This window comes from Eubalaena glacialis, chromosome 16, assembly GCF_028564815.1.
Source record: "Eubalaena glacialis isolate mEubGla1 chromosome 16, mEubGla1.1.hap2.+ XY, whole genome shotgun sequence".
NCBI lineage: Eukaryota > Metazoa > Chordata > Mammalia > Artiodactyla > Balaenidae > Eubalaena > Eubalaena glacialis.
This window is the reverse complement of record NC_083731.1, coordinates 69,293,161-69,320,501: the sequence shown is the minus strand read 5'-3', so window position 1 is coordinate 69,320,501 and position 27,341 is coordinate 69,293,161. Positions and strand designations below refer to the sequence as shown.

Genomic DNA, 27,341 nt, shown 5'->3' with positions numbered 1-27,341 from the left:
TCCAGAAAACCCAGGAACCTTAAAAATGTTTGTTTTCATAAAGAAATTAGCCATATTGATTTTAATTCTTTATAGAAACAGTATATGTTTCTTTTATCTTTTTGAAGTATGTTGTTCTTGTTAAAGAATCTACCATTTTAATTTGTATAAAAAATAGTTGAAAACTTTTCTCTGATTTTTGGTATAGATAATTATAATAGTTTCTGACAAGTAATGGAATTTTTATTTTAAAGATTCTGACAATGGAGATATTAATTATGATTATGTTCATGAGTTGTCATTGGAAATGAAGCGTCAAAAGATACAGAGGGAATTAATGAAGCTGGAACAAGAAAACATGGAGAAAAGAGAAGAAATTATTATTAAAAAGGAGGTATGCTATTTATTGAAATATGTTAGTAATTAACATCAAAATGAGTATTGATCAGAGAACTCATTAGCTGCTTGCTACATCTTAAGTTGTATTAGGATATCGATGCTTCACATATGTTAATTAATCTTCACATTTCTCTATTAGATAAATAGGACATATATTTGTTATTGAATAGATAAACAAAACTGAATGTCTGTTGCCTGGAGTCACCAGCTAATGTAAAATGGGACTTGAATCTATATACATCTGGTTTTTAGGCCCATGCTATTTCTAGAATACTTGTTTCTTTTTTAAAGAGTAGAAAGATACAATATATTTGAATATAATTTGTGTTTTTTCTGAGGAGATTTTGAAATTTCATAATTTTAGTTTGCTTTATTGATATTAGTGTTATGTTGGGGCAGTTAGTATTGGTTAACAGCATAGGTTCAGGAGCCAGACTAATATTAATATGTGGTGGCTATGATAACACTTAATACTTCATCTGAAGTTTGGTATAATTTAAAAACACGTGCTTTGTTGTCTGATTATAACAACCATGATTGGAAGAGTTTCTGAATTGAGTTACTGAATTCTTTTGGAAGGTTTCACCAGAAGTGGTTAGATCAAAGTTATCTCCATCACCTTCTCTAAGAAAGTCTAGCAAATCTCCAAAGCGAAAATCAAGCCCTAAGTCGTCATCTTCAACTAGCAAGAAAGACAGGAAGACAACTGCAGTATCCTCTCCCTTGCTGGACCAGCAGAGGTCAGTAGGGTGATAAATAGTGCCAGAATGAAATAGCTTTTTCTGAAGTGATATTCAAAAGAATTACTTGGTAGATTACATAAAGATACTTTTAATACATTCAGTATTTAATGTAAACTTTTTTCTTCTAAGAAAAAAGTGTGAAAAGTTTCCGTTTAAAAGAAAATTATAGAGAACAATAAAGCAAAGGTCTGTGTCACATCTATATATGCTTCAGAGCTTTTTATTTTTTAAGAAATAAACAGCTATATTTCTGGTCCTTCCCTCTTGAATTTGTTGTTTATGATACCTATGCATGTGTGTTTATACTTCCATAATATGTATTATCTTACAATATATAGTATTACTTTCATCTATTTAATTTTAATATAGATATAACTTTTCTTCTGCAACTTACTTTTTCACTTAGCATTTTTTTACATTTATCTATATTGATATATGTAGCTGTAGTTCTTTCATATTAGTATTTATGTATTTATCTACTTTTCTTTTGTTGAACATTTAAGTTGATTCCAGGTTTTAGCTATTACAAATTATGAACAATGAACATTCTTCTTGTCTCCTTGTGTACATGATCAAGAGATTAAATTCTTTATAGTATGTATGAAGGAGGAATATATTATTTAGAATTATTGTAGGAGTCAATTGAAAGAATAAAGATAGAAATAAATTACACTGAGGGGTTGAGAATAAGGCAGGAGATACCTTTTCATTTAATGTCACTATGGACTATTTAAATTTTATTAAAGGACATACATTAATTTATTATTTAAGAAAAAGGCTGAACTAAAAACCTCTTCCCAGTATTTGACCAGTTGGCCACTGTCTATTTGAACCCATAATGAAACTCAAAGTTGTCTCCTTCTAGATTCCATTTACTTTTTACCTAGTTTATTATATCATCCTACAAACTCTATTTACTTTATCTAGTGTCCATTCTGCCACACATATAAACATTTTCATTCAGCTGCCCTAACCCTTCACTTTACAGATGTTGTGAGAGAAATCTTAAAATAACAATTCCAATTAATTTATTATGCCATTGAAAAACTCAGTAGTTTTCCATTCTGTTGACTGAAATTCAGATTTTTTAGAATAGCATTCATACTTTGATCTTTCCACTCTTGTCCATATTTTCGTCCAGCCTTCTTCCTACACTCATCACCTTCAGTCCTTCAGTGTCTAGCTCAAATTCTGTCTTTCCATTAAGTTTTCCCATTTCTCCTTACTGAACATAATTTCTGTTCCCTTTATATATCAGATTTTATTTATACCTCTCACTTAATACTAATTGCTATTTGCATTATATTTTAGCTGTGGCACACATGTTTTACAACCTCTATTAAATTTAAGCTCCTTGAAGATTGCAATCTTCATGGTTCACTGTTCTATCTCCCCACAGCACCTACTCTGCAAAGAGCTTTGTATTGTAATAAGGCACTCTGTAAAGTTGACTTGATTCTCTCCTTTGCTCCTAAGATTGAATAAAGGGATATGAAAGAAGTTGAACTATAGAGTGATATGATTTACCCCACTTGCTCTTTATTCTTTTGACTAACCAATTATATAACTTTCCCTCAATTCCATTCATTTCTCAAAAAACCGCCAGCATACCAGAAATACTCCTTTTCATTTTCTAATCCTTTCTAAATATTTATAAAATCTTCAAAACTTAATCTCTTCATAGAAAGTTTCTATAACTATTTAGATGAAGGGTTAGTTTCATCCTGTTCGTTTTCATGTAGTCTTCTCTTACTGCTTTGTTAGTAACCACTTATCCTTTGATGAATATTGAGCATGAATAATTACTCACATTGATTTAACTACTATATTTCTGTATTATAAGATATTGACTTTAAGATGCACCATTAATTTAATAATAGAAGCAGAAGGATCTGGAGAACAATACATTAAAGGTACAAAGAAAGCATTGAATTGGGTATAGCATTTCTGTAGTCGTGCAGTTTACATTGCCTAGAGTGGGTCAGATCATCAACTTTTAGTTACATTGTGGATCATACTATAAACTGTTTGAATACATTCAACAAGTTAAGGATTGAAATTTCAGTTAAAATTCAGTGGAATGTTGCAGCCAATGCCAGTAAATCAACTGAGGTGACAGTCAGGTAAACAAACTCTTTGGTTTTACGTGGTTATCATATTGAGTAGGCAGAGATAATCACAGACAAATTAAGACTCACACTTCTCCTTGAAAATTGGCAGTTTTCTTAGACATTTATTGTGAGAGAGAGCCTGATGGAAAGCTTTAAGCTGAGATATGTGAGTATGTCAAAAGCTATTCAAAAGAAATAAGTTTTGGGGAGAGAGAGAGAAAGGCTCTAAAAGTGATAGAAGTAGATAATTGAGCTGTGTGCCACAAATAGGAAGTGGGCTCTTTGCCACTAAAGGATAATCATTTGACTTAAAAAAAAATGTTGAAAGATCTTGTTGACTTCAGCATGCACAAAATCAATTTTGGCCCATTCTGTTGGAAGTTACTTGCAAACTCTGTATCTGTAACACAACTATGTTTTACTACTACATATATTTTTTAAGGTATTTGAAGAAATTCTGCACTTTAGTGAGTGTACTGGCATAATCCTGGTTGTTATAATAGCTTAATCCCAGAATGTGAATTTAACACAACAGAAGTTTATTTCTCACTCAAGAAAGAAGTGGGTGTTTCTGATTAATAGGTGACTCTTATATACATGCAGCTTCAGTACCTAGGCTCTTTCTGACCATGGCTTCACTTTCTTATGTTTTTGAGGACACCAAAAAATGCAATATGTGAAGAAAAAAATTAGAGTATTGCACTTATTTAGTTATATAGTTTACAGTTACCTGGAGTATGAGAGTCTTATTAGTTAGGCCTGGAAGTGGTGTACATCACTTCCACTCACATTCTTTTGGCCAGAGCTCGGTCATTTGGCCACACCTAACTTCAAAAAAGTCTAGACAGTATGGTTCAGCAGTATGGCCAGGACAAAAGTGTAGTAAACGCCTAGCTAGTTTCTGTCACAGGCAATAATGTGAAAATACAGTTTGTGTCAAGAACTTCTCTATCATTTTATCTTGAAAATGGTTTTTAAAGTAATTTTTGATACTATCTGTACCAACTATTGATTAGTGTGTGTCTTTTAAGTGGAAAAATATTTAGAAATGTAGACATTTATCACTTATCCGTTAAATACATTAAAAATTTGAGTCACTTCATAAATATGCAGTGAGATATGTAACTAATAATCGTTTTGGCAGAAGACAAAGATGAAAAGTAGATTTGGTCATATTTTAATAATTTCTGACTTGCTAGATGGTTGACCCTATCTATGACAATAAAAAGTAGGGATAAGGACTAAGAGAGGTAAATTTTCTGAATGCCCGCTATGAGTCAGTTGCTTTTATCTGTTTTTAATCTTACCAGCAATTTTGAGGAAGATACTATCCATTACCTTTTTTACAGCTAAGGCATCTTGGGATTAGAGAACTCTAGGTCACAGGAAGTAAGTTCTAGGATTTTGGCTTAAGTTGTCATTTATAAATATCAATAGCTAGTGAAATAAGTAGCTGGTGAAAACTTACCAGATGTGTGAAGAGAAAGGGCTACTTAAAAACTCAGTACCAGACTGAACATTCAATACTGCAGAAAACAGGAACAAATTTAAATAAGAAATTAATTCAAAATTTTAATATGATTTGAGAAGATATTGATTGATCTGTTGAGAGCAGTTGATCGTGAAAATAAAAGCAATCTGTGAACAAAGATATTTTGGATGAAAAATGATTTTTAAAACTGGAAATAGCAGAATAAAGAGATTGCCAAATTTAATATTAGTAGAATGAGTGCAACTTAAAAGAAAATTTACTGAATTTGAAAACACATTTAAGATATTTCCAATATTTTAAGATATTGGAAAGCAAAAGGAGAGATGGAATAATGGAAAACAATGGAGGAGGGATCTAGGAGATGCAGTAACTATAATAAAGCAAACCAGAGAGACTCGGGTCATATGGAGAATTGATGAAATAAAAATAGAAAAAAAAATGAGTAGAAGACTAAGGTTTCAGATTGAAGCAGCACACTGAGTGATGGAAAAGGTTAAAAAAAAGAGAACCTTCGCTTATCTTGATGAAATTTTTAGTTTGCAAGGAATAATATAATAATGCATACAGGCAGAAAAGCTGGGTAACCTGCATAGGAAAAGAAATTGACTCTCTTTGGACTTTTCATCCAAAACACTAAATGCCACAAAATATTGTAACAATATTTATAGACCTCTGTGGGAAAAGGATATGACACCAAAATGCTCAAACTGTTGTCAGGGTATGAAGTAAAGACAGACAATTTGTAATGTGTAAGGGCTCAAAGTTATAGCATTTAGATAAAATGTTTTTAAATGCCAAATTTAAGAGGATAGTCTAGACCCAAAAAAACAATCCCAGGTAGATTAACTGTGAAAGACAAAATTCTAAAATTTACAGGATCATCTCTGTAATCTAAGAGTTGGAAAAGATTTAAATGAATGTTTAAGATTTAAAACAAAGATTTAAAAGAATATTTACTAACAGTGCTTAAGATTTCATTTATAGTTGATGTAATTGTTCTTTATAATGCTGAAAACATGGAAGCCACCTGAAAAACTTATCAGTGTGAAATTGTTTAAAGAAGTTATGGAGCATATCTATTAAAGGAAATTCTGTACAGTCCATAAGAATAATTATCAAAATCCACTTTTTTGTTATTGAAAAATACCCATGCTATATTTAGTACAAAAAATTTTACAAAATATTGTATTATGACTGTGCGTATGGGGTGGCAGGGAGGGAAGAAGGGAAAGAGACATGGAAAAAGTGTGGACATATATCCAAGGTGTTAACATTGGCTATCCTTGAGTAATGGAATTATAGGTGATTTTTACTTTGTCATCTACTTTTCTATAATAAACTTTAAAAAAAAAAATTCAGTTCATGCAGTTGTTTTATTTTATGATATTTTCCTTCCCGAAAGAATCTCTTCCTACTTCACCTCTTATCTTTTCTCAGAAATATACCCTTTAAAATTATATAATAAGCAGTGTTAATGAAGTAGGTAGCAAGTAAATCTTTGCTCATTTCTGTGTTATTTTTTTTTTGATATTGATTACTAGTATATAAAATAGTAAATGGCAAGTTATTGAAAGGAATGCTACCATTTTTTAAAAGTGCTTTGTTAAAATGAAAATAATATTTATTTGACCTTCTAAAAGTCTTTAGACTTCTGATAGCTTTGTGTTACCTTCAGGAATTCAAAAAGCAACCAAAGTAAGAAGAAAGGACCTCGTACTCCTAGCCCACCCCCTCCTATACAGGAAGATATTGCTCTGGGGAAAAAATATAAAGAAAAATATAAAGTAAAAGACAGGATAGAAGAAAAACCAAGAGATGGAAAGGACAGAGGACGAGATTTTGAAAGACAAAGAGAAAAAAGAGACAAGCCAAGGTAAGTAGGATTGTATATTTTTAATAATCTTACTTTCCTAGAATCTAAAATAATATTCAGAAGCTTTTAGGTGTTACTACAATGGATTATTTAGTGTTTTTAAACTATGTATAAGTATTTAATAGTTACCATATTGAAATATGAATACTTCAATCAATGTTAATATGTTTATAAAACATAATATAAATCATTATGATTTAAAAAACAAAATTTCTTAATTTTAACCATTTTTAAATGTCAATTTGGTAGTGTTTTTTATATATATATACTATATATATGCATATACAGTATATTCACAGTGACATGACATAGATCTCCAGAACCTTTTCATCTTACAAATCTGAACCTCTATAACCCTTAAACAACTCCTTTCACTCCCCCACCTATCCCCCGGCTCCCCAGTCCACAGTAACCATCGTTCTACTTTCTGTTTCTTTGATTTTGACTCCTTTAGATACCTCATATAAATGAAATCATTTTGTCTTTTTGTGACTGGCTTATTTTACTTAGCATAAGGTCTTCAAGGTTCATCCATGTTGTGGCATGTAACAGGATTACTTTCCTTTTTAACGCTGAATAATATTCCATTGTCTATATACCACGTTTTGTTTATCCGTTCATTTGCTGATGAACGTATGGGTTGCTTCCACCTCTTGGCTGTTGTGAATAGTGCTGTTATGAACATGGGTGTGCAAATCTCTTCAAGACCCTTCTTTCAGTTTGTTTGGCAATGTACTCAGAAGTGGGATTGCTGGATCATATGGTAGTTTAATTTTTAATTCTTTGAGGAACTTTCATACAGTTTTCCATACCAGCTGCTGTACACCATTAACAGTTTACAAGAGTTCCAATTTCTTCACATCCTCACCAACACTTATTTTCTGTGTTTTGGATAGTAGCCATCCTAACTGGTATGAGTTGATACTGTGGTTTTGATTTGCGTTTTGCTGATGACTGATGATGTTGAACATCTTTTCATTGCTTTTTGGCCACTTGTATATCATCTTTGGAGTGATGTCTATTTAAATCCTTTATACATTTTTTAATTGAGTCCATTTGATTTTTGTTGTTGAATTATAGGAATCCATTATAATTATGGATGTTAACCCCTTATCAGATATATGATTTGCAAATATTTTCTCCCTTTTCATAGGTGGCCTTTTCATTCTCTTGATAGTGTTTTTTGATGCACAGAAGTTTTTAAAGTATGAGGTAGTCCCATTTGTCAATTTTATGTTTGTTGCCTGCACTTTTGGTGTCATATCCAAGAATCATTGCCAACTCCAATGTCATGAAGATTTTTCCCCTATGTTTTTTTGTAGGAGTTTTAAAGTCTTAGATCTTATATTTCAGTCTTTAATGCCTTTTGTGTTAATTTTTTGTATGTGGTGTAAGGTAAAGGTCCAACTTCATTTTTTGCATGTAGAAAACCACTTTTCCCAGCACCATTTTTTGAAGGAACTCTCCTTTCCCTATTGAATGTTCTTGGCACCCTTGAAGATCATTTGACCATATATGCAAGGATTTATTTCTGGGCTCTGTTTTACTCCATTGGTCTGCTTGTCTGTCTTTCTGCTAGTACCACAGTGTTTTGATTACTGTGGCTTTATAATACATTTTGAAATCAGGAAGCATGAATCCTCTTTGTTATTACTTTTTGAAATTATTTTGGCTATTTGAGGTCCCTTGAAATTCCATATAAATTTGGGATGAATTTTTATATTTCTGCAAAAACTATCTTTGGGGTTTTGATAGGGATTGCATTGAATCTGTAGGTCTCTTTGGATGATATGGACATCTTAACTGTATTAAATCTTCCAGTCCTTGAGCATGGAATGTCTTTCTGTTTATTTGTGTCTTAATTTCTTTCAGCAGTTTTTTGTAGTTTTCAGTATACAAGTCTTTGACCTCCTTGGTTAGGTTTATTCCTAAGTTTTTTACATTAAGTAATTTTTATGCTTTATTTTGTTCTTTTTTATGCTATTGTAGATGGAATTGTTTTTTAAAACTTCCTTTTCAGATTGTTCATTGTTGTATAGAAACACAACTGATTTTGTGTGCTGATTTTGCATCCTGCAACTTTGCTGAATTCATTTATCAGTTCTAACAGTTTGTTTTGCTTTGTGGAATGTATAGGATTTTCTACATATAAGATCATGCCATCTGTAAGTAGAGATAATTACTTTTTTCTTTCCAACTTGGATGCCTTTTTAAAATTTTTTTTGACTAATTGCCCTGGCTAGAACTTCCAATACTGTGTTGAATAGAAGTGGTGAGAGTGGGCATCCTTGCCTTGTCCCTTAGAGGAAAAGCTTTCAGTCTTTCACCATTGAGAATGATGTTTGCTATGGACTTTTCTTAAATGCCTTTTTTATGTTGCGATCATTCAGGATAAATTATCCATCCAGTAAGTAGCTGATAATAGTTTTATGATATGTAAGTTCAACAAAACCCAGTCTTTTCCCCCAAAAAGATTTTGGTGATAAGCTTAGCCCTTTCTTTGTCTTGGTAAGAGATCATCTTGTCTAACTTATTTAGATGAATCAGTTTTTTTTTCTCTCCTCCCTGTGGTGACTTAGAAGAACCAGAATGATTCTGTCAGCTGTTGCTAGGACCTAGCAACATTATTATGTCTTATTGGAGCAATAAAAAATGGTTAACTGGAGCATCCATAATTCTTGAACATATTTTCCTAAAATACACTCTTTATCTTATTCAATCTGGTAGGTTTGTTTTTGAAAATGACATGTAAATCAGATATAAATTATGTTAAATGTTCTTGCTGATTTACATTTTAAGAAGTCTTCATTCTTCTCTAATGGTTCTTGGTGCTCTTGTTGTGTTATTTTGACCCAAAAATCTTTGAGAGGTGATTCTTAACTTATATCCCTGGGTAGTTCACCACTGAAATGGTAACACACTTTGTATTATGAAGAATTGAATATTACAGAGGTTGATTCTTCATTTTCCATTTTTTTCTCCCTGGCTATCTCTACCAGGAGCAGTAAGGTATACCTAGGATTCACTTGTTGCTCAGTGTACAGAAAAATCTAAACTTGGTTTATTTCTTCTGTCTAAGGAAACTAAGCAGCAGATTACTGAAGGACTGCATGGGTACCTGATTGTCGCTGGAGTTCTAAAGCCATATTTGACAAGGTTGAAAGGGGGCATTTTGATTTAGGAGGAGTTGATTTGATTTCCAGGTGTTTTTTTTTTAAAGGCAGATTCATTAATTTAATTTATCTCCATTACTGTGAATAAAGAATAATTCTAAAGCCAAACAGTATATTTAAGAATCTTTGTCACTGCTTTCAGATTCTGGGGTATGTAATTAAAGGTGAGTATCTAAATTCCTTTTGGAGAAAATTGCCATTTAACATTAATTTAGATGTTATAATGGGTTTATTGGGAGTATTTTGGTTATCAGGATGTGCTGTGCTTAAGTGAAAGTATGCTAATACATTTATTATTTATTAGGTTACTGAATACCTAGTGTGTGGTGGACACTGCTTTAAACATTGGTGATGCAGCAGTGCACAAAAATCTTGTCAGAAACTTTGTTACTACAGGTGGAAGTAATACAGTAATCATGTGTGTATAAAATAATATTTTTCCAAACGTGGATTGTTTTTCTCCCTTCAAGTAAAGTAAGACTTACTAGGCCTATTGGATATAGGGGATTGCTTACATTTCTTAAAGGGTGGTTCCCAAATGCATATGCATACATGTGAGACAAATGATGTAACAAAGCCACATGATCCTATGACTTTAAGTCCTTTTCCCTGTCTTCTGTGTCTCAGTTCTTCAACTTTCTATACCAGGAGCTACTAACCTGGATTTTAGAGGTCTGATTTGTGAGTTAAAATTTGCCCGTGTATGTTTTCGTGAGGGGGGAGAGTGTCCATATCCTCTCAGAAAAATTCATGATTTCCCCATTCTCCAAAAATTCTTAAGAGTTATTAATTATTCTTTAGGCCTTTGCTACTAATCTGGCATCGAGGATTTCAGTACTCTCATCCCAGACCTTTATTGGCCATGTCAACCTAGTTAAGAATATACTCTCTTCCCAGAATATTTGTTAATTTGAATAACACTAAATTCTGTTATGTAGTTGCTTTTGAAGCGAATAGTTTCCAGGCCATAGTTCTTAAAGGAATTCTGTATCAGTGTCTTCCGATTTTACTGGTAGACTTTACTCAGCAATGATTTATTTATGCAAAATTGATCAAAACCTGCATACCACTTGTTTATCCAAAAAAAAAAAAGTGCCTTGTGGATTTATTTTATTACTCTGCTTTTAGAGAATGTAGCAATTTCCCGTAATATTTTTAAAAATAAACTTTCTATGACCTGTTCGGTACAGAAAACAGCAAAATCTTGATTACTTGGAACTCAACTAAACCATTTATATTCTGTAATTTGTTTTAGAAGAGATGAGCTCACAGGAAAATTAAGTTTGAGTTAGGTATTTAGTCAGAAAATCACTTGTGAAGGGAATATTTTGTATCAGTATTCCTAACCTACTGTATCTAGATAATCCTAAACTGGATATTTCAGCAGTGTTTCAGTGGACCTCTAATATCATCTTTATCAATGAAAATCTATATTCTATATTCTTTGCTGAATTAGGAACGACCAGTATATTAGTGTAGTTTAAGAACAAGGGCCTAAGGAAACACAGAAACTTTTTGGATAGTAGTTAACCAGAGGAGTTAGCTAACAAGTGCATATAGTTCATTCTGCTGGTTAAATATGGTTTTATGATAGGTAGTATGTTTTAATCAAAATACTAATCAAAATGCAGAATTTTGTGGTTTAATAAGATAGTATTAAGAGCATAGTAAGTTATTGTATTTTTTTCTAAATCACTTTATTATAATTACCTGAATACGTCTTGATAGGAGTATAAATGCCTGCATGAGTCTTCCTCAGATTTTAAAGACAGATGTAATCATTCAAAACTTACTGACTTTGACATCAGCTTAGTAGAATAAGCAAATTACCACCAAATTGACAGTCTTATTTTCTTTCAGTGATTGCACACATCTGAATAATTAAAATCAGAATGTTTCAGATGTTTGACAAAGACTATATTACCTATTGGATTAATTCTTTAATTTATTCATTATCTACCATTCATGTTCAAATACCATGGTCTGGACTGGTGAATCTTGTTCTGTGGCTGTGAAGGACAGGACAGGGAGGAATCCACGTGTGCACTAAGCATTTCTATAGACTGAATTGATAGTTTCTTTCTTTCTTTCTTTATTTTTGGCTGTGTTGGGTCTTCGTTTCTGTGCGAGGGCTTTCTCTAGTTGCGGCAAGCGGGGGCCACTCTTCATCGCGGGGCGCGGGCCTCTCACTATCGCGGCCTCTCTTGTTGCGGAGCACGGGCTCCAGACGCGCAGGCTCAGTAGTTGTGGCTCACGGGCTTAGTTGCTCCGCGGCATGTGGGATCTTCCCAGACCAGGGCTCGAACCCGTGTCCCCTGCATTGGCAGGCAGATTCTTAACCACTGCGCCACCAGGGAAGCCCGATAGTTTCTTGAGTAAATGTGTACCAGTGTTACTCAGTTATATATAGAGGATGGAAGAATTACATGTTAAAGTTACATTAACATTATTGTTATGGAGCATTTCACAACATAAAAATAGAATAGTATAATGACCCTCATATCCATCGTTTCATCTGTACCCCTATCCACCTCCCCCATCCAGTGTTATTTTGAAGCAAACCCCAGACTTCTTATTTCATTTCATCTGTATATATTTTAGTATATATCTCTAAAAGAGAAGGACACTTAAAAATATACAATCACTATCTATGCCTATATCTATCTATCTATATATATATATATATATATACACAATATGTATATATAACTGAATCACTTTGCTGTACACCAGAAACTCACACAATGTTGTAACTCAACCATACTTAAAAAAAAAAAAAGTACAATCACTATACCAGTACCCCATCTAAAAGGAAGAAAGGAGAATAATGTAATTCTAAAATTCAGACTTTAAAAGCATTGATGAATTTGTAATATCTTTTATAATATTTTCCCAATTAGTGGACATTAGCACAAATAATATCATGAAGGATATGCAAATCTTTTAATATTAATGTGGAACCTTTGTATTCAGATTGGGAATTGCTTGTCTGAGGCATTGTCTTTTTTCTGCATTTAATTGAGCCCTGTCCATAGACCTAAAAAGTATTTTTACATGAATACTAATTTAGGCTAGGGATATAAAATTAAGACACTTAAAGAAATATGTAATATAGCTGAACATAATTATATAATATACTGAATTCATGGTAGACGTGTTAAAAATGAAATCATTTTATAAATATCAAAATAACTGCATTGGGGGGCAAAAAAGCCATTTACATTTAGTCCAATTGATCAAGGCTTGGACTTCCTTTTATAGGTGTGATATTGGGGAAATCTGTTGAACTCAGAAAAGCTCCTGTTTTGCAGCCAAAATCTAGAGTGGTATTTATGTTCCTAAAAATTGTGCTCCTAACCCTTTGTCTATCATGCTTGTTGGAATTAGAGACTTGAGAGGAAAATTGTTCTTCGGGGAGGTTTTCAGTAGCAGGAGGTGGTTGGGAAGTTTAGCCCTGTTTAATAATTGGTCCAATCAGAAATACATAGCACGGCATACAAAGGCCAAAAATTTAATCTGGTAAAAATGTGGGACTGTGTGGTATGTAGTGAGACTAATGAAATAACAGATGCCCAGCCACACTATCAAAATCCGTCTCTGTCTGGCTGTGGTTTGGTGTTATCTGGTGGTAATTTTCTACTGACAGTTAAATGACCTGTGACTGGATCGAACTTCCAGGACAGTGGCAGCGATTTCAAGAATCTCCCTTATTTGACATCCATTTTCTTGGCCTGAGCTGAGGAGATTTTGGGTCTGAGAAGTCGGACTAGGGACTTGAGAACCGTTCTTTACCTCCCTCTTTCCCAAGACTGGATTGCTTGCTGTTTCTTGGCAGGGGCTGGGCCTCTCCATCTCCTCATCACCCCATCCTGTCCCGGGAGAAAGTGATAAGCTTAACTTGTTCCACCAGGTAGAAGATAGGAGCCAGCTGTCTTAATATTTGTTATGCTGGTGTATATTGTTTCTGGGCTTTATTGCATTTGGAATACCAACTCTCTTAGAGCTTAAAAACAATCTCCCCATGTGCCAGGGATACTGGATATTTGTCTCTTCTGACTCTTGGTCACAACGATAGGTACAGTTTTTAGCTCACTCAAGTCATGGGATTGAACAAGTTCATGTAAGGCTCTTGAACCAGATTCTGAAAAATTATTATAATTAAATGGCACATAATTCTGGACTTGAATATCATTGAAGGATGTGCTAATAATGCTTATCTTAACATTCTTCTCCATTCTTAGACTGAGGTTTTTGAAATTAATTCATTTCTACATAAATGCAAAAATGAAATTGAACAAAAATTATTAGTACTTGGCTTAGATTTACTTGTATTATGTACTTCTTACTAGTTTGCTTGAATCAAATCTGTTTTTCAAGTACCACTTATTTATGGAGGAGACATCTTTCAAAAGATTCCCACAACAAAAGTATTCTCCTAGTTTCTGTAGATCATTCGGTTAGAAATGATTCCCCTTCTGAGGAGTATTTATCACCTGCTGCAAAGGGAGAGCAAGCTACTAGGTCTAAAACAAATCATCACACAGAAGCATTTTCTTTCTGTCTTTCATAGTTATTTAGGGAAGTTGCTCAATTTCTGAATGACACTTCCCTGCCCAAAACTCTCCAGTGATTTCTTTTATACTTAGAATAAAATCTGAACTTTTAACATGACCTAGAAGACTCCATATCCTCTGTCCCCTGCCTGCTTTCTGACCCTCTCTCATGAACTTTTCATTCTCCCATGAATCGTAGTTATACTTGTTTTCTTTCTGTTCTTTTTATATATCACCATCCCTCCTGCCTCCTTTGTGGTTGCTGAGTCCTCAGCGTGAAAAGCTCTTCCCTTAAATTTTCAGCTCTTGGCTCAAAAGCCATCTTCTTAGTAAAGGCCCTTTCTTTACCAAGCACCTAATGTAGTCCCCCGTTGTACTTTTTTTGGACCTAACAGTTTACACTTCATTACTCTGTTGTATAGACTTGTATGTTGCATTAACTAGCTGAAATTGGCTTTCTTTGTTGTTGGTGGGCTACTCCTGGACTCTGCAACTAAGATAGACTGTTTTTCAGTCCTCTCTGTCTCAGTTACCTCATAGGGTTGTCGTCATGAAGACCAAATGAGTTAATATACGTAAAGCACTTAAAACAATGCTGTGGACATAGTAGCAGCATATGTTACCTGCTATTGTTAATGTTATTATAATCATCATTATTATTTTGTTAGTGATTTTGTCTGTCTTCTTCATTTCTGTATCCTCAGTGTCAAAAATAATGCTTAGCATAAAAGGTACTCACTTAACATTTGTCCAGTGAATCAAAATGACTCTTTTCCTTCCTTCCTCCCTCACTTCCTTCCTCCCTCCCTCCCTTCCTTCCTCCCTCCCTTCCTCCCTTCCTTCCGGCATCCCGTTGGAGGTTAGGGCCTCAACATATAAATTTGGGGTGGAGGGTGGACACAAACATTCATTTGATAATGGATGATTAAATCAACAAACTTTTTTTTTCCCTGAAGGATAAGTAGGAAGAAAAATATGGTTAAAATGCTGAAGCCGTAACGTGACAACACATTGGTGCTCTGTCCTTACTATGATAGCTTGATTACGTAAGCTTGAACCGAAATTTTTTCTTCCATGTTATAGACACCAAATTGGAATAGACATGTGATTAGACTGTAATGTGTTTTTAAAAGATAGTTTTATGAACTTTTAAGTTTTGTGAACAAATCACCAAAGGGTATTGTAGACATTCCTGGAACAATTTTGAGTATACCCCAGAAATAAACTCAAAACTAACCAAAATGTCATGTCAGTTCAGTGGAGAGCCACATTCTTCATTTTTTTCAGTTTAGGTATTTCCAAACTGACTAGAACCTAATGAAATTGAAATTGGAAAGCACCAAACGATAGTCAAATCAGAATTTCTCAGTCTTGCAGTGATTTTTCTGTTCAGTATTTGAATAGCCATTGGTCATAAATGGTTTTCCAAATTTGGGCAAGACCCATTGAGCATTTGTACTCATATCTGTTAGTAAATAAATTTCAGTTTAGACTCAATTAAGTTATGGTGGTTTATGTCTTATTTTTTTTATGTGAGAAAGGAGTAACAATTTTTATTAAAAGCATGAAAGTACTGCAGAATCATAAATAACTATAACGTTTAGGATAATGTGGTGTTCTAGTTAGCTAACTTTTATTTTTTAAGTCAACTGTTATCCAAAAGGTGATTTTGTTTATTTGCTTAATTTCTTGTTTTGCAAAATTCTTTCCTATATATCTGACCACTTTCCTGACTCAGTAACATGTATTTTATATATTTAAACCTTTTATTGATAAAAGTTCTACTAAGGCATCATTTATAAACAGCATAGTTTAGAGCAGCGATTCTCAACCAGGGTTGATTTTACCTCTCTGGGCACATTTGGAGATACCTGGAGTAGTTTTTTATCGGCATGAATGGGGGTGGGAGGGAGATGGTACTGGCTTCTAGTGGATAGGGGCCAGGGATGCTGCTTGACATCCTACAATGTACAGGACAGCCTGCCACCACAAAGAATTACTGAATACAAAATGTCAATAGTGTCAAGATTGAGGAATCCTGGTTTAGGATTAATAATGATTTTGCCAACATTGTGGAAGTTAAAAAAATATTTATCATAGGCAGTGAAGGTAATTCTAAAATATTTTGCCAGGAACTCATAATTTTTTTGAACAAACATCTGTCCTCAAAATGATTACTTTGAGAAATGTGATACTTATCTGAGCATGTGATGTCTGAAGTGTTGTTTTTTAAACATTAGTCCTGTTTCTTTTTAGTTATTGCCCAAACGTGTGTATTCTAGCTCTCCGTCACACACAACTTTTGCATATTCATTGTAGACACAGCCCAAGACATAACAGATTATAGGAGTGATTCAGATGTGCTTCATGAGTTTATAAGTTATTGCTCTGGCAGCAGTCAAAGAAGATGATTTGAAGGGAGCAGAGGAAGCCTCAGTGAAACCAAAGCTTATGAACTAAATTTCAGTTTGTACTGCCCAAGAGTGAAGGCAGGTTATTTAAGATAAAGACAGTATAGACAGTATGTCCTTTCCTTAACTCCAGCTTTCTTTCCCTATCCTAAATGTCAGCCCAGGCAGTGCAAACTTTTGTTTGGCGTAGCTGGTGATAGCTTTTCCCTTCTCCCACAGCCCTGAATAATAGGCGTTCTTACACCCACTTTCTATCTAGATCTTACTAGTATGTTTTCTCTTTAGCTCTTTGTGGGTTCCCTCCTCCAATACCTATTTACACTGTCAGAGATTATCTCTGGTAAGAGTGAGTTCCATACTTTATGTGAGAGTAAGAACCATCTGTGCTCAGGGAGAATGTTACCTGGAAAAGGGAGTGTGCCTTGGAGCCAAAGCTCAGGAGAAGGGCAGTGTATGTCTCATCTAGAACTGTTGTCTCAAGCTGACTTCAAAATCAGTCAGATCTTTAAAAATCAACTTGTTAATGATTTTACATCATTGTGAATTAAAATTTATCTTGGAATTATTACTTACACTTTTAGCTTTCACTTTTACATTTTTTACATTCAGGTTTTTTTGTTTGTTTGTTTCTTTGTTTTTAAAGAAGATTTTCCTTTGGCTAGAAATGAAAGCTCTTGAACACATTTTTTTATTGTTGTTGCTTTCTTTATAGGTCCACTTCCCCAGCAGGACAGCATCATTCTCCTATATCTTCTAGACATCACTCATCTTCCTCACAATCAGGATCATCTATTCAAAGACATTCTCCTTCTCCTCGCCGAAAAAGAACTCCTTCACCATCTTATCAGAGGACAGTAACTCCACCTTTACGCCGCTCTGCTTCTCCCTATCCTTCACACTCTCTGTCTTCTCCTCAGAGAAAGCAAAGTCCCCCACGACATCGGTCTCCAATGAGAGAAAAAGGGAGGCATGATCATGAACGAACTTCACAGTCTCATGATCGGCGTCATGAAAGGAGGGAAGGTAAATACTCTATTGTGGTTTTTTTTTTTTAGAGTTCTTTAAGTGAATATTTTCTTTATTAAAAAAAATGGACGTTCAGATTTATTGTTAAAATAAGGGACAGAAGAGAACTGTGTTATATTATGTCTCTGTAACACATGGATGATAGCTCTTGAGGGCAATAGGAGGTGCTGAAGGACATGGAAGTGTAAGCTACTAAATAGTTGTAAGTGGGCATTTATATGTATGCTAAGTTGGTCCTTTCTTTAGTTATGATGTTTTACTTGAGTACTTCCAAGTTCTAGAAATTTGGAATGGTATGATTCTTAGAGCATCAGTCTAATTGCTTAGCTAATTCTTTAAAAACAACAGAGGTGAAGGAAAGAAAAGCAAACCAGGGAGCAGAGTTGGAACATATCAGAAATATTTTGACAAAGAGGTGAGGGCTGGGGGAATGTTCAGAAAGTCAGTGTAAACCAAGTGATCAGTATTCCAGGTCTAACTCAACAAAGAAGTCAAGCAAAGCAGTTTTCCTTTCTAGATCCCTGAGAATTATGTTAACTTTGAATTTGCTATTCCCTGTTCACACTGAGATGTTATTATCATCAAAACTTGGCAATACAATCTAATAGCTGTCATCTCTTTCTGTATTTCTTATCTAAGCTCCTTGTCCTTGTTTCTTTAACTTAACGAGTCTTTTTCCTAACATCTCCTGAGTTAGTTTTTTAACATAATGAGTACTTAGGAAATACAATACTTGCTGACTTACAACAACATTTCTGTTTAATATGCATTTTAAAAGCATCGTACAGCATGCTTTTGCACCCTACACAAGACTGACAAAAAGTCACAATTTGAGTATCGTATAGCAGTCGCCTATGAAACATGTCGAAGTTAGTTTTTCTCTTCCAATCAACAGTGCAAGTTATTTTATTCAAGAAATGATGGATGCATAGGTAGGGACTGGAGAGAGCACCTATTTTAAAGAATTATTCCTTGTGTACATGATTTTGGAACCAGATCAGCATAGCAGTATTTATGGAACATTGGTAAGATGGGAAAATCCTCTTACACCTATCTATGAACAGCTAGAGTTGACTAGGAATATAGTATATATTTCGTGACTACTTACTGAATGAAAACTATTATTTCAAAACATAATTTATTAAACACACTAATGAAGGGGAAATTTAGTATGCAGTTGAGTCTCATAGGAATGCTTTTTTGTAGTAAGAGGGGTTTATGTTATAGGAGGAATCCTTTTAATAATAAACCATACATTTTTAGGTTCTTTGTAAGGAGGATGTTTCTTTAACCTTCCATACAAGAGATGTAGTAGGTGTTTATTCCTCTCTATTTAGAGGTCATTTTTTGAAATAAGAATAATTTTAGTGAAAGGATGGGGAGGTAGGTAAAGAACAAAATATAGTAACTAGATGTATTCGTAAAGACAGCTGGGGGTATCATAAAAAGAGAATCTAATACTAAGTGAACAAACTTCTAGGCACAGTTGGTACTGGAGGAGCACTGGAAGGGATAGATGTGCACAAGAAGAGATGGGGATGTTGTCAGATTCTTGCCTAGCGCTTCTGTCCTTATATGGCATTTATGGATGTAGGCATATGGGCAAAGTTATGTTGCAGGGGAGATAAGTTATTGATGAGAATCTAGGGGGTCTTGTGGATACCGGGCGGAGAAAGTCTGTGGACCTAGCCATAGGTAAATTTATAATGTCCTCGACCAAGAGCTGCTACAGTTGCTAAAATAGCCTCGGATCTTGGGGCTATTCCAGAGTGTAAGAGCAATTTATGAAGGAATCTGATAAAAAGTACAGGGTTTGTTCTTTGAGGGTCTCTTGTTAATTCTTTCAGTTCATATCAGATTTATGCTGTAATCAATTTATACTTTTCTAGGCATCTCTAAAGAATAGTTTCTAATATTTGGAAATTCCTATGATGTACGGGGCTGACTAAACCATTTAAGCTCTGGGCCTCTCTTCCTTCGTTTATACAATGACAAGGTTAGATTAAATAACTATTGAGGTTCATTCCAGCTGTTTTAAAACTGAAATTATTTTTTTTAATTTTTCTATAAAATGTTAGAAAATGCCTTAAGTAGAAAAATCTTTAGAGACAGGAGTGTGATTTCATTAAATAGCTCAAAAAAATAAATAAATAAATAAAAGAGAGAGAGAGAGAGAAAGGGTGAATGACAGTATGTGTTTACCAGCCAGCATACTAATTGTAGGCTAGTCTCAAGTACTTAAGTACATTGGAGGTAGTCACGTGTGCTCTAGTCTGGCCTAATGCTTGGTAGAGATGATTAAAGTCACTTGTGCCTCTGGATCTAAAAGTGATTTCTAAAAAGTAGGCTATCATTGATAGATCAACTTACTTGTTTCAGTTGTTTAAGATTTGTAAGTATGGGTACGTTGATGTGAGAAGATCGTGTTCAAAGTTTATCCAATCAAGACAATCCAGGTGTTAATAAAATTACCTTTGGAATTTTAGCTTACAGATAGTTTTATTTTTCTCATTTGCCCATGTTTTCTCCTTTTATTTTTTGTAAAGAGTATGAATTACCATTGTATTAAAAATTTTAAAGCTCTGTATTAAATACATCATCTGGTTTCCTAAAATTTTGTGAATTACAGTGTATTTCCAAAATTGCATTACAGAGACTAGAGGAAAAAGGGATAGAGAAAAGGACACAAGAGAAGAACGAGAGTATGAACAGGATCAGAGCTCTTCTAGAGACCACAGAGATGACAGAGAACCTCGAGATGGTCGGGATCGGAGAGATGCCAGAGATACTAGAGACCGAAGGGAACTAAGAGACTCCAGAGACATTCGGGACTCCAGGGAGATGCGAGATTACAGCAGAGATAACAAAGAGAGCCGCGATCCCAGAGATTCTCGGTCTACTCGTGATGCCCACGACTACAGGGACCGTGAAAGTCGAGATGCTCATCGAAAGGAGGATGCGTATCAGGAAGAATCCCGAAGTTATGGCAGAAACCATTTGAGAGAAGAAAGTTCTCGCACTGAAATAAGAAATGAGTCCAGAAATGAGTCTCGAAGTGAAATTAGGAATGATCGGATGGGCAGAAGTAGGGGAAGAGGTCCAGAGTTACCTGAAAAGGGTAAGGTTTTTGACTTGTCAGTGAACTGTATGTTGTATGTTCATAGAGAAATTATTAACCTCCTAAGATTTGTTTTCTAAAGATATTATTTCTGACGTTCATTATCACTTTGTCAAAGTAATTTTCAATTAATTGAATTTGTGATTTTCCCTATAAGTTCCGAATAGGAATTATTAGCTACAGTAGCAGAAGATAGATGGGGCCTGACTTAGACCTCCTGGTTGAATTATGTCCAGTCATGCCTACCATCTTGTTTAATGTGGAACACTAAGAAAACTGCTATCAGGCAAAAAAGTAGCATCAAAAAGAAATAATTTCTAATAAACAGGTATATAGATAAAATCATTAAAATGGGATTAAATGGTGGGCTTTCAAAATTGGTGGTGTCAGAAGTGACTGACTTGTGTATTCATTAGTACTTGTGCTTGCTTCAGAACCACCTCAAAACATCACATATCCGGATCTTGAGCCATTTTTCTTATCTTTCTCTAAAAAGCATTTGCCGTCACCATTATCATCAATAACTACCTACCTATATGTTTTTGACTGTCTCCAAACTGCCTTAACTGAGTTAGCTTTGACCTCTCTCTTCCTCCACCCACTTCGCTCCCCTTCCCCAAAACACTGCTGCAGAATTCTGACCACTCTTACTCTTTCCATAGGCCTGTTGATTTATCCTGGTCAGTATTACAGTTTCATGTTAAGATGAAGGCCCCTCACCTTCTCCTTCATAGTTGTCTTGGCTTTTCTTGGCCCTTTGCTTTTTCATATACATTTAAAAAATGAGTTGTCTTTTTTTCTTTTTAATTTCATGGAAAACTGTTGGATTTTTATTTCACGTACATTAGATTTATTGATTTGTAACCTTTTCTGTTAAGGTCTTGTACATGTTTTGTTCCTGGGTACCCTCTATTTTTGTTGCCATTGTAAATGGTACTTAAAAAATTCTCTCTTTTTAATAATGCATTCACATGGTTCAGAATTTCAAAGCTGCAAAAGGATGTATAGTGAAAGCCTCCCTTGTATCCCTGACCTGGTTCCTTCTTTTGCCAATTTTGTATGTATCCATCTGAAGAATATTCTACACGAGCAGATGTATATGTCTATTCATTTTCTCCTCTGGTTTTACAAATATAATTTAAAAAAATATTTTTATTTTAAAAAACACACAACTATATACTCTATACCCTGCTGTTTTCACTTAAAAAATATCTTGGGGACTTCCCTGGTGGCACGGTGGTTAAGAATCCGCCTGCCAATGCAGAGGACACAGGTTTGAGCCCTGGTCCAGGAAGATCCCACATGCCATGGAGCAACTAAGCGCATGCGCCACAACTACTGAGCCTGCGCTCTGGAACTTGCGAGCCACAGCTACTGAGCCCATTTGCCACAACTACTGAAGCCCGCACACCTAGAGCCCATGCTCTGCAACAAGAGAAGCCACCTCAATGAGAAGCCCACGCACCACAACAGAGTGTAGCCCCCGCTCGCCGCAACTAGAGAAAGCCTGTGCGCAGCAACAGAGACCCAACACAGCCAAAAATAAATAAATAAATAAATAAATTTGTTTTAAAAAAAAATCTTGGAGATGGTTCCATATCAGTCAACTTGGTAAATAGCCACCTCATTTTGAAAGGGTGCATAGTGTATGTTGTAGGATATACCATAAAGTTAATACATCCTATATATTTAGGTGTTCTAATCTTTTTTTTGTTTTTGAATACTGCTTAAGTGAATAACTGTGTACAGGTACACCAAATAATATATTTTAAAACATTTTTTCTGATGCTTATTGCTGGTGTATGGAAATGGTAATTAATATTTTTATACTAATCTTACATTGTGATGTTGCTGTATTTTCTTAGTAGATCTAATTAGATTCTCTTAAACATTTATGTATGGGAACAGATTTGGCTCTTCCTTTCTGAGTATTATTTATTTACTGTCAAGTAACCTGCTGAGCAGCTGTTTCAATGAACTGTTTACTACAAGTGATATAATGGGCTTCTTTGCTTTGTTTCAGATTTTAAAGGATTACTGCTGGCATTTCACCATTAAGCATGGTGTTTGTAAATTTTTAGCAGATGCTTTTTATTGTGTTAAGGATGTCTCCTAATTTTCCAAACTTAGCTGACAGCTTCTATCATGACTGCTTTTCTGTATCTTGAGATCATATAGTCAGTCTCTTTTACCTTGTTACTTATGTTAATGTATTTTTTAAAATTTAGAACTATTCTTGCATTTCTAAGATAAATACACATTTCATTTTTTAAAAAAGTTCTCAAATAGGTGTGTTAAAATTTAATTTTGAATTAAGCATCTTTGTTTTTAATTGAGATTGGCATATAATCAGTGGTATGATGGTAAATACTTAACAACTTACTCTTCAGGATAAAAGCCCTGGCTTGTAGCTAATGCCAATTTCCATGGTATAAATTACTCCTACCATAGCAGATTTTGAGCTACTAACGTCACTCAGTGTGGACATGGGAAGAGGTGCACACAGTTGGCTCTTTGGAGCCAGTGTTAACCGGTTCCACCATACCACTGCATAGCTTTTGTTTTTTATATTGTCTTTGTTTGGTTTGGAGATCAGAGTTATAGTAGCCAAATGTGTTGGAAAGTGTTGCTTCTTTTTTTCTCTTATTTGGAACAATTTATGTATAAATGATGTTATCTTTTTTATATATATATAAATTTATTTATTTTTATTTTTGGCTGCGTCGTTGCTGCACACGGGCTTTCTCTAGTTGCAGCGAGCAGGGGCTACTCTGTTGCGGTGCGCAGGCTTCTCGTTGCGGTGGCTTCTCTTGTTGCGGAGCATGGGCTCTAGGCGTGCGGGCTTCAGTAGTTGTGGCTCGCGGGTTTTAGAGCACAGGCTCAGTAGTTATGGCACACGGGCTTAGTTGCTCCACGGCATGTGGGATCTTCCCAGACGAGGGCTCGAACCCGTGTTCTATGCCTTGGCAGGCGGATTCTCAACCACTGTGCCACCAGTGAAGCCCTAGTTATCTGTTTCTTGACAGTTTGATAATATTTATCTGTTCTAAACACTTTCTGAATTTTAGTATGATTTCTTCTTTGACTCATGAGTTGTATAGAAATAGGATTTTAAATTTCCAGTCATGCTTTTAAAAATAAATCCCCTACCCCAATTTTAATTGTCATCGGAGAAGATTGAAGTCAGCCTTTTGGCATTTGTTTTTGTTGAGACTTATTTTGTGGCTCATCAATCAGTTTTCATGTATTCTGCATATGCTTTTAATGGTTGCACAGTATGAAAGGTGTATCTCTAAGATCAAGTTTGTTAACCATGCTTTCAAATCTACATTTAATTTTTTTTCTAGTCTGCTTTTTCTATCATTACAGAGATGTGAGTTAAATCTTCCACTGTCATTTTGAATTTGTTGATTTTGTGTAATTTGATCAATTTTTGCTTTGAATATTTTGAGGCTTTGCTAGTAGGTACACATAAGGCAAATTATTCCTTTTATCATTACAGAATGATCCTCTTTATCCCAAATGGTGTTTTTTGGTCTAAAAATATTATCCCACTCACAGATTTCTTTTGGTTAGTATTTGTATGATATAGCTTATTCTATCCTTTCAACCTTTCTATTTAAATAGCATATAGTTAGACATATGTTAGACGTATGTTGAATCTTCTCACTGTGTCTTCCTTGATTCTTAACTTTCAGATTTTCCATCTCTGTATCTTTCTTTCGTTTTCTGAGTTGCATCCTCAGATGTAACTTTTTTACTAATTTTCTCTTAGCAGCATCTGTTCTGACAATTTAACCTTTTCATTCCTCGATGTTATATGTAGACCATTTGTAGTCTTTTTTAAAAATGTTTTAAATTTCTTCTTTCTGGTCTTTAATTATTAAAATATTCTTTACAGATATTTTGATTATTAAAATACCCCCATTAAAATATTTAGACTTATGCTATAATTCTTTCAGTGCTCAAAGTCTATTATATGTAAGGTGTGTGTGTAGCTCTATGCAGTTTTTTAAACCACTTTATTGAGGTGCGTTGACATACAGAAAGCTGTACACCGTTAATATGTACAACTTGCTGAGCTGGGAGACACGTAGACACCCTTGAAACCACCTCCACAGTCTGTGCCATTAACATGTAAATGTTTCTTCTCACGCTCTTTATTACTTGTGTGTGTGTGTGTGTGTGTGTGTGTGTGATGAGAATGCTATTAACATACAATCTACCCTCTTACCAAATTTTTGAGTTTCCAGTACAGTATTATTAACTATAGACACTGTGCTGTACAGTAGATCTCTAGGACTTACTCATCTTGTACAACTGAAACTTTGTACCCTTTGACTAATACCTCCCTGTTCCCCAGAGCCCCTTGGCAACACCATTCTACTCTTTGCTTCTATAAGTTTGACTGTGTTAGATTCCACATATAAGTGATACGATGTAGCATTTGTCCTTCTGTGTCTGACTCATCTCACTCAGCATAATATCCTCCAGGTTCCTCAGTGTTGTTGCAACTGGCAGGATTTCCTTCTTTATAAAGGCTGAATCCATTTTATGTATATACCACTTTTTTTTAACCACATTTTTTTCCCATTCATCTGTCATTGGGCATTTAGGTTGCTTCCATGTCTTGGCTATTGTAAATAATGCTGCAGTGAACATGGGAGTAAAGATATCTCTTTCAGATCCTGATTTCAGTTCCTCTGGCTCTATATCCAGAAGTGGAATTGCTGGATCATATAGTAGTTCTGTAATTTTTTGAGGAACCTCCATACTATTTTCCACAGTGTCTGTGTAGCCTTGTATTACCATCGCCACAATCAAGATACTCAGCTGTATCATCACAAGACTCCCTGTGTTACCTCTTTATAGCCACACTCAAATCCCCTCCCCTATCCTTGACCCCTGGCAACCACTAATATGTCCATCATTTTATAATTGTTATTTCACAAATGTTACATAAATGGAATCCTGCTGTATGTATGCTGTTGAGATTGGCTTTTTCGCTCAGCATGATTTCCTTGAGGTTCATCCAAGTTGTTGTGTGTATCAGCAGTTTGCTCCTTGTAATATTCCATGGTCTGGATGTACCACAGTTTGTTTAGCCTTCACCCATTGAAAGACATTTGGGTACTTTCCAGTTTGGGGCTATAACTACTGTGAACATTCTAAAATGTTACTACTGTGAACATTCATTTCCCAATTTTTTAATGAAAAATTTCAGGTACCACCTACTGTCAACAAAGTACCTTGGATCTGTATTGGAATGTTTTCACTATAAACTGTAGTCAATGCGATATATCCATATCCTTAATTATTTTTATGATACTTCTGTGATTTAGATATGAATTAATAGTTTTTATTTTTTGTTTCGTTGTTTTTTGGCTTAATTGAAATGAGTCTCTTTGCTTTATGATTCCATTACATGTCCTTTCTTATAGATAGGGAAAACTGGGACTTAGCTTACCCAAGTCAGTCATTAGACACTTTGGGTGTTCTGATCCAACATTTAATATCCTTTTTGACAATGAATACCACACTTTGAAATACAAAGAAAACCACCAAAACCAAAAAAACCCCACATATCTTTATATGTTTTTGGGAGGAAAGATTGTGACTGACAACTTGTTGAATAAAGTGTACGTGTTAAATATTTGTGTGAATATCCTTTGTTTAGGAAGTCGAGGCACAAGAGGTTCTCAAATTGATAGTCACAGTAGTACTAGCAACTATCATGACAGCTGGGAAACTCGAAGTAGCTATCCTGAAAGAGACAGATATCCTGAAAGAGACAACAGAGATCAAGCAAGAGATTCTTCCTTTGAGAGAAGACATGGAGAGAGAGACCGTCGTGACAACAGAGAGAGAGGTTTGTTGAATGAAATATTATTAAATAGTGACCAACATCGATTGGGAGAATTGATTTTTTTTTTCAACCATTATCAATTTACTTTTTAACATAAAGTATCTTTTAAGACTTTTGCTTGTTGACACATTTTAAATTATTATACTTATTCATATAATCTTCCTTTTTTACTTAGTTTAGGAGAGATTATGTAAATAGCTAGCTACCAGTACCTACTTGGTAACAGAGCAGATACTGAATTAGTAGGTACTTGCATACTGCAAGAGTTAAGGTGCCTTGCTGTATGTCTCTTACCTTAACCAAACAGCTCACAACGTTTTAAAGAATATAGATGCTTGGGTGACATTTCAGGTATTTCTGATTCAGGAGGTAAAGTTTCTCATCTGAGTATCCTGGCCACTCACTCACTAGCTGTGATACACAGTCTTGTAAGGACTGCCAGGGAGAAACAAGAAAAAACTGATGAAGATAGGGCTGGGGGTTGTTTGGAGAAATGTTTTATTCGTGTTCCTTTCTGAGAGTATGTAATACTTGGTTTAGCTCATTTTAAATTCTTGTATATTTTAAGCTAAAAATGTTCTGTTACTCTACTAGATG

At 34.7% G+C, this 27,341-nt stretch overlaps 1 protein-coding gene across 5 annotated transcripts in view; it reads left to right on the top strand.

Annotated features, from left to right (window-relative positions):
• The window catches only part of ZC3H13 (zinc finger CCCH-type containing 13), an 87,012-nt gene that overhangs the window by 36,673 nt on the left and 22,998 nt on the right, over positions 1 to 27,341 (top strand). For all 5 annotated transcript variants that reach the window (XM_061170983.1, XM_061170986.1, XM_061170985.1 and 2 more), the window contains exons 6-11: positions 234 to 373; positions 958 to 1,118; positions 6,400 to 6,597; positions 17,447 to 17,757; positions 20,414 to 20,878; positions 26,556 to 26,747. In XM_061170983.1, coding sequence (XP_061026966.1) covers positions 234 to 373; positions 958 to 1,118; positions 6,400 to 6,597; positions 17,447 to 17,757; positions 20,414 to 20,878; positions 26,556 to 26,747 — 1,467 coding nt within the window. The remainder of the gene's footprint in view (positions 1 to 233; positions 374 to 957; positions 1,119 to 6,399; positions 6,598 to 17,446; positions 17,758 to 20,413; positions 20,879 to 26,555; positions 26,748 to 27,341) is intronic.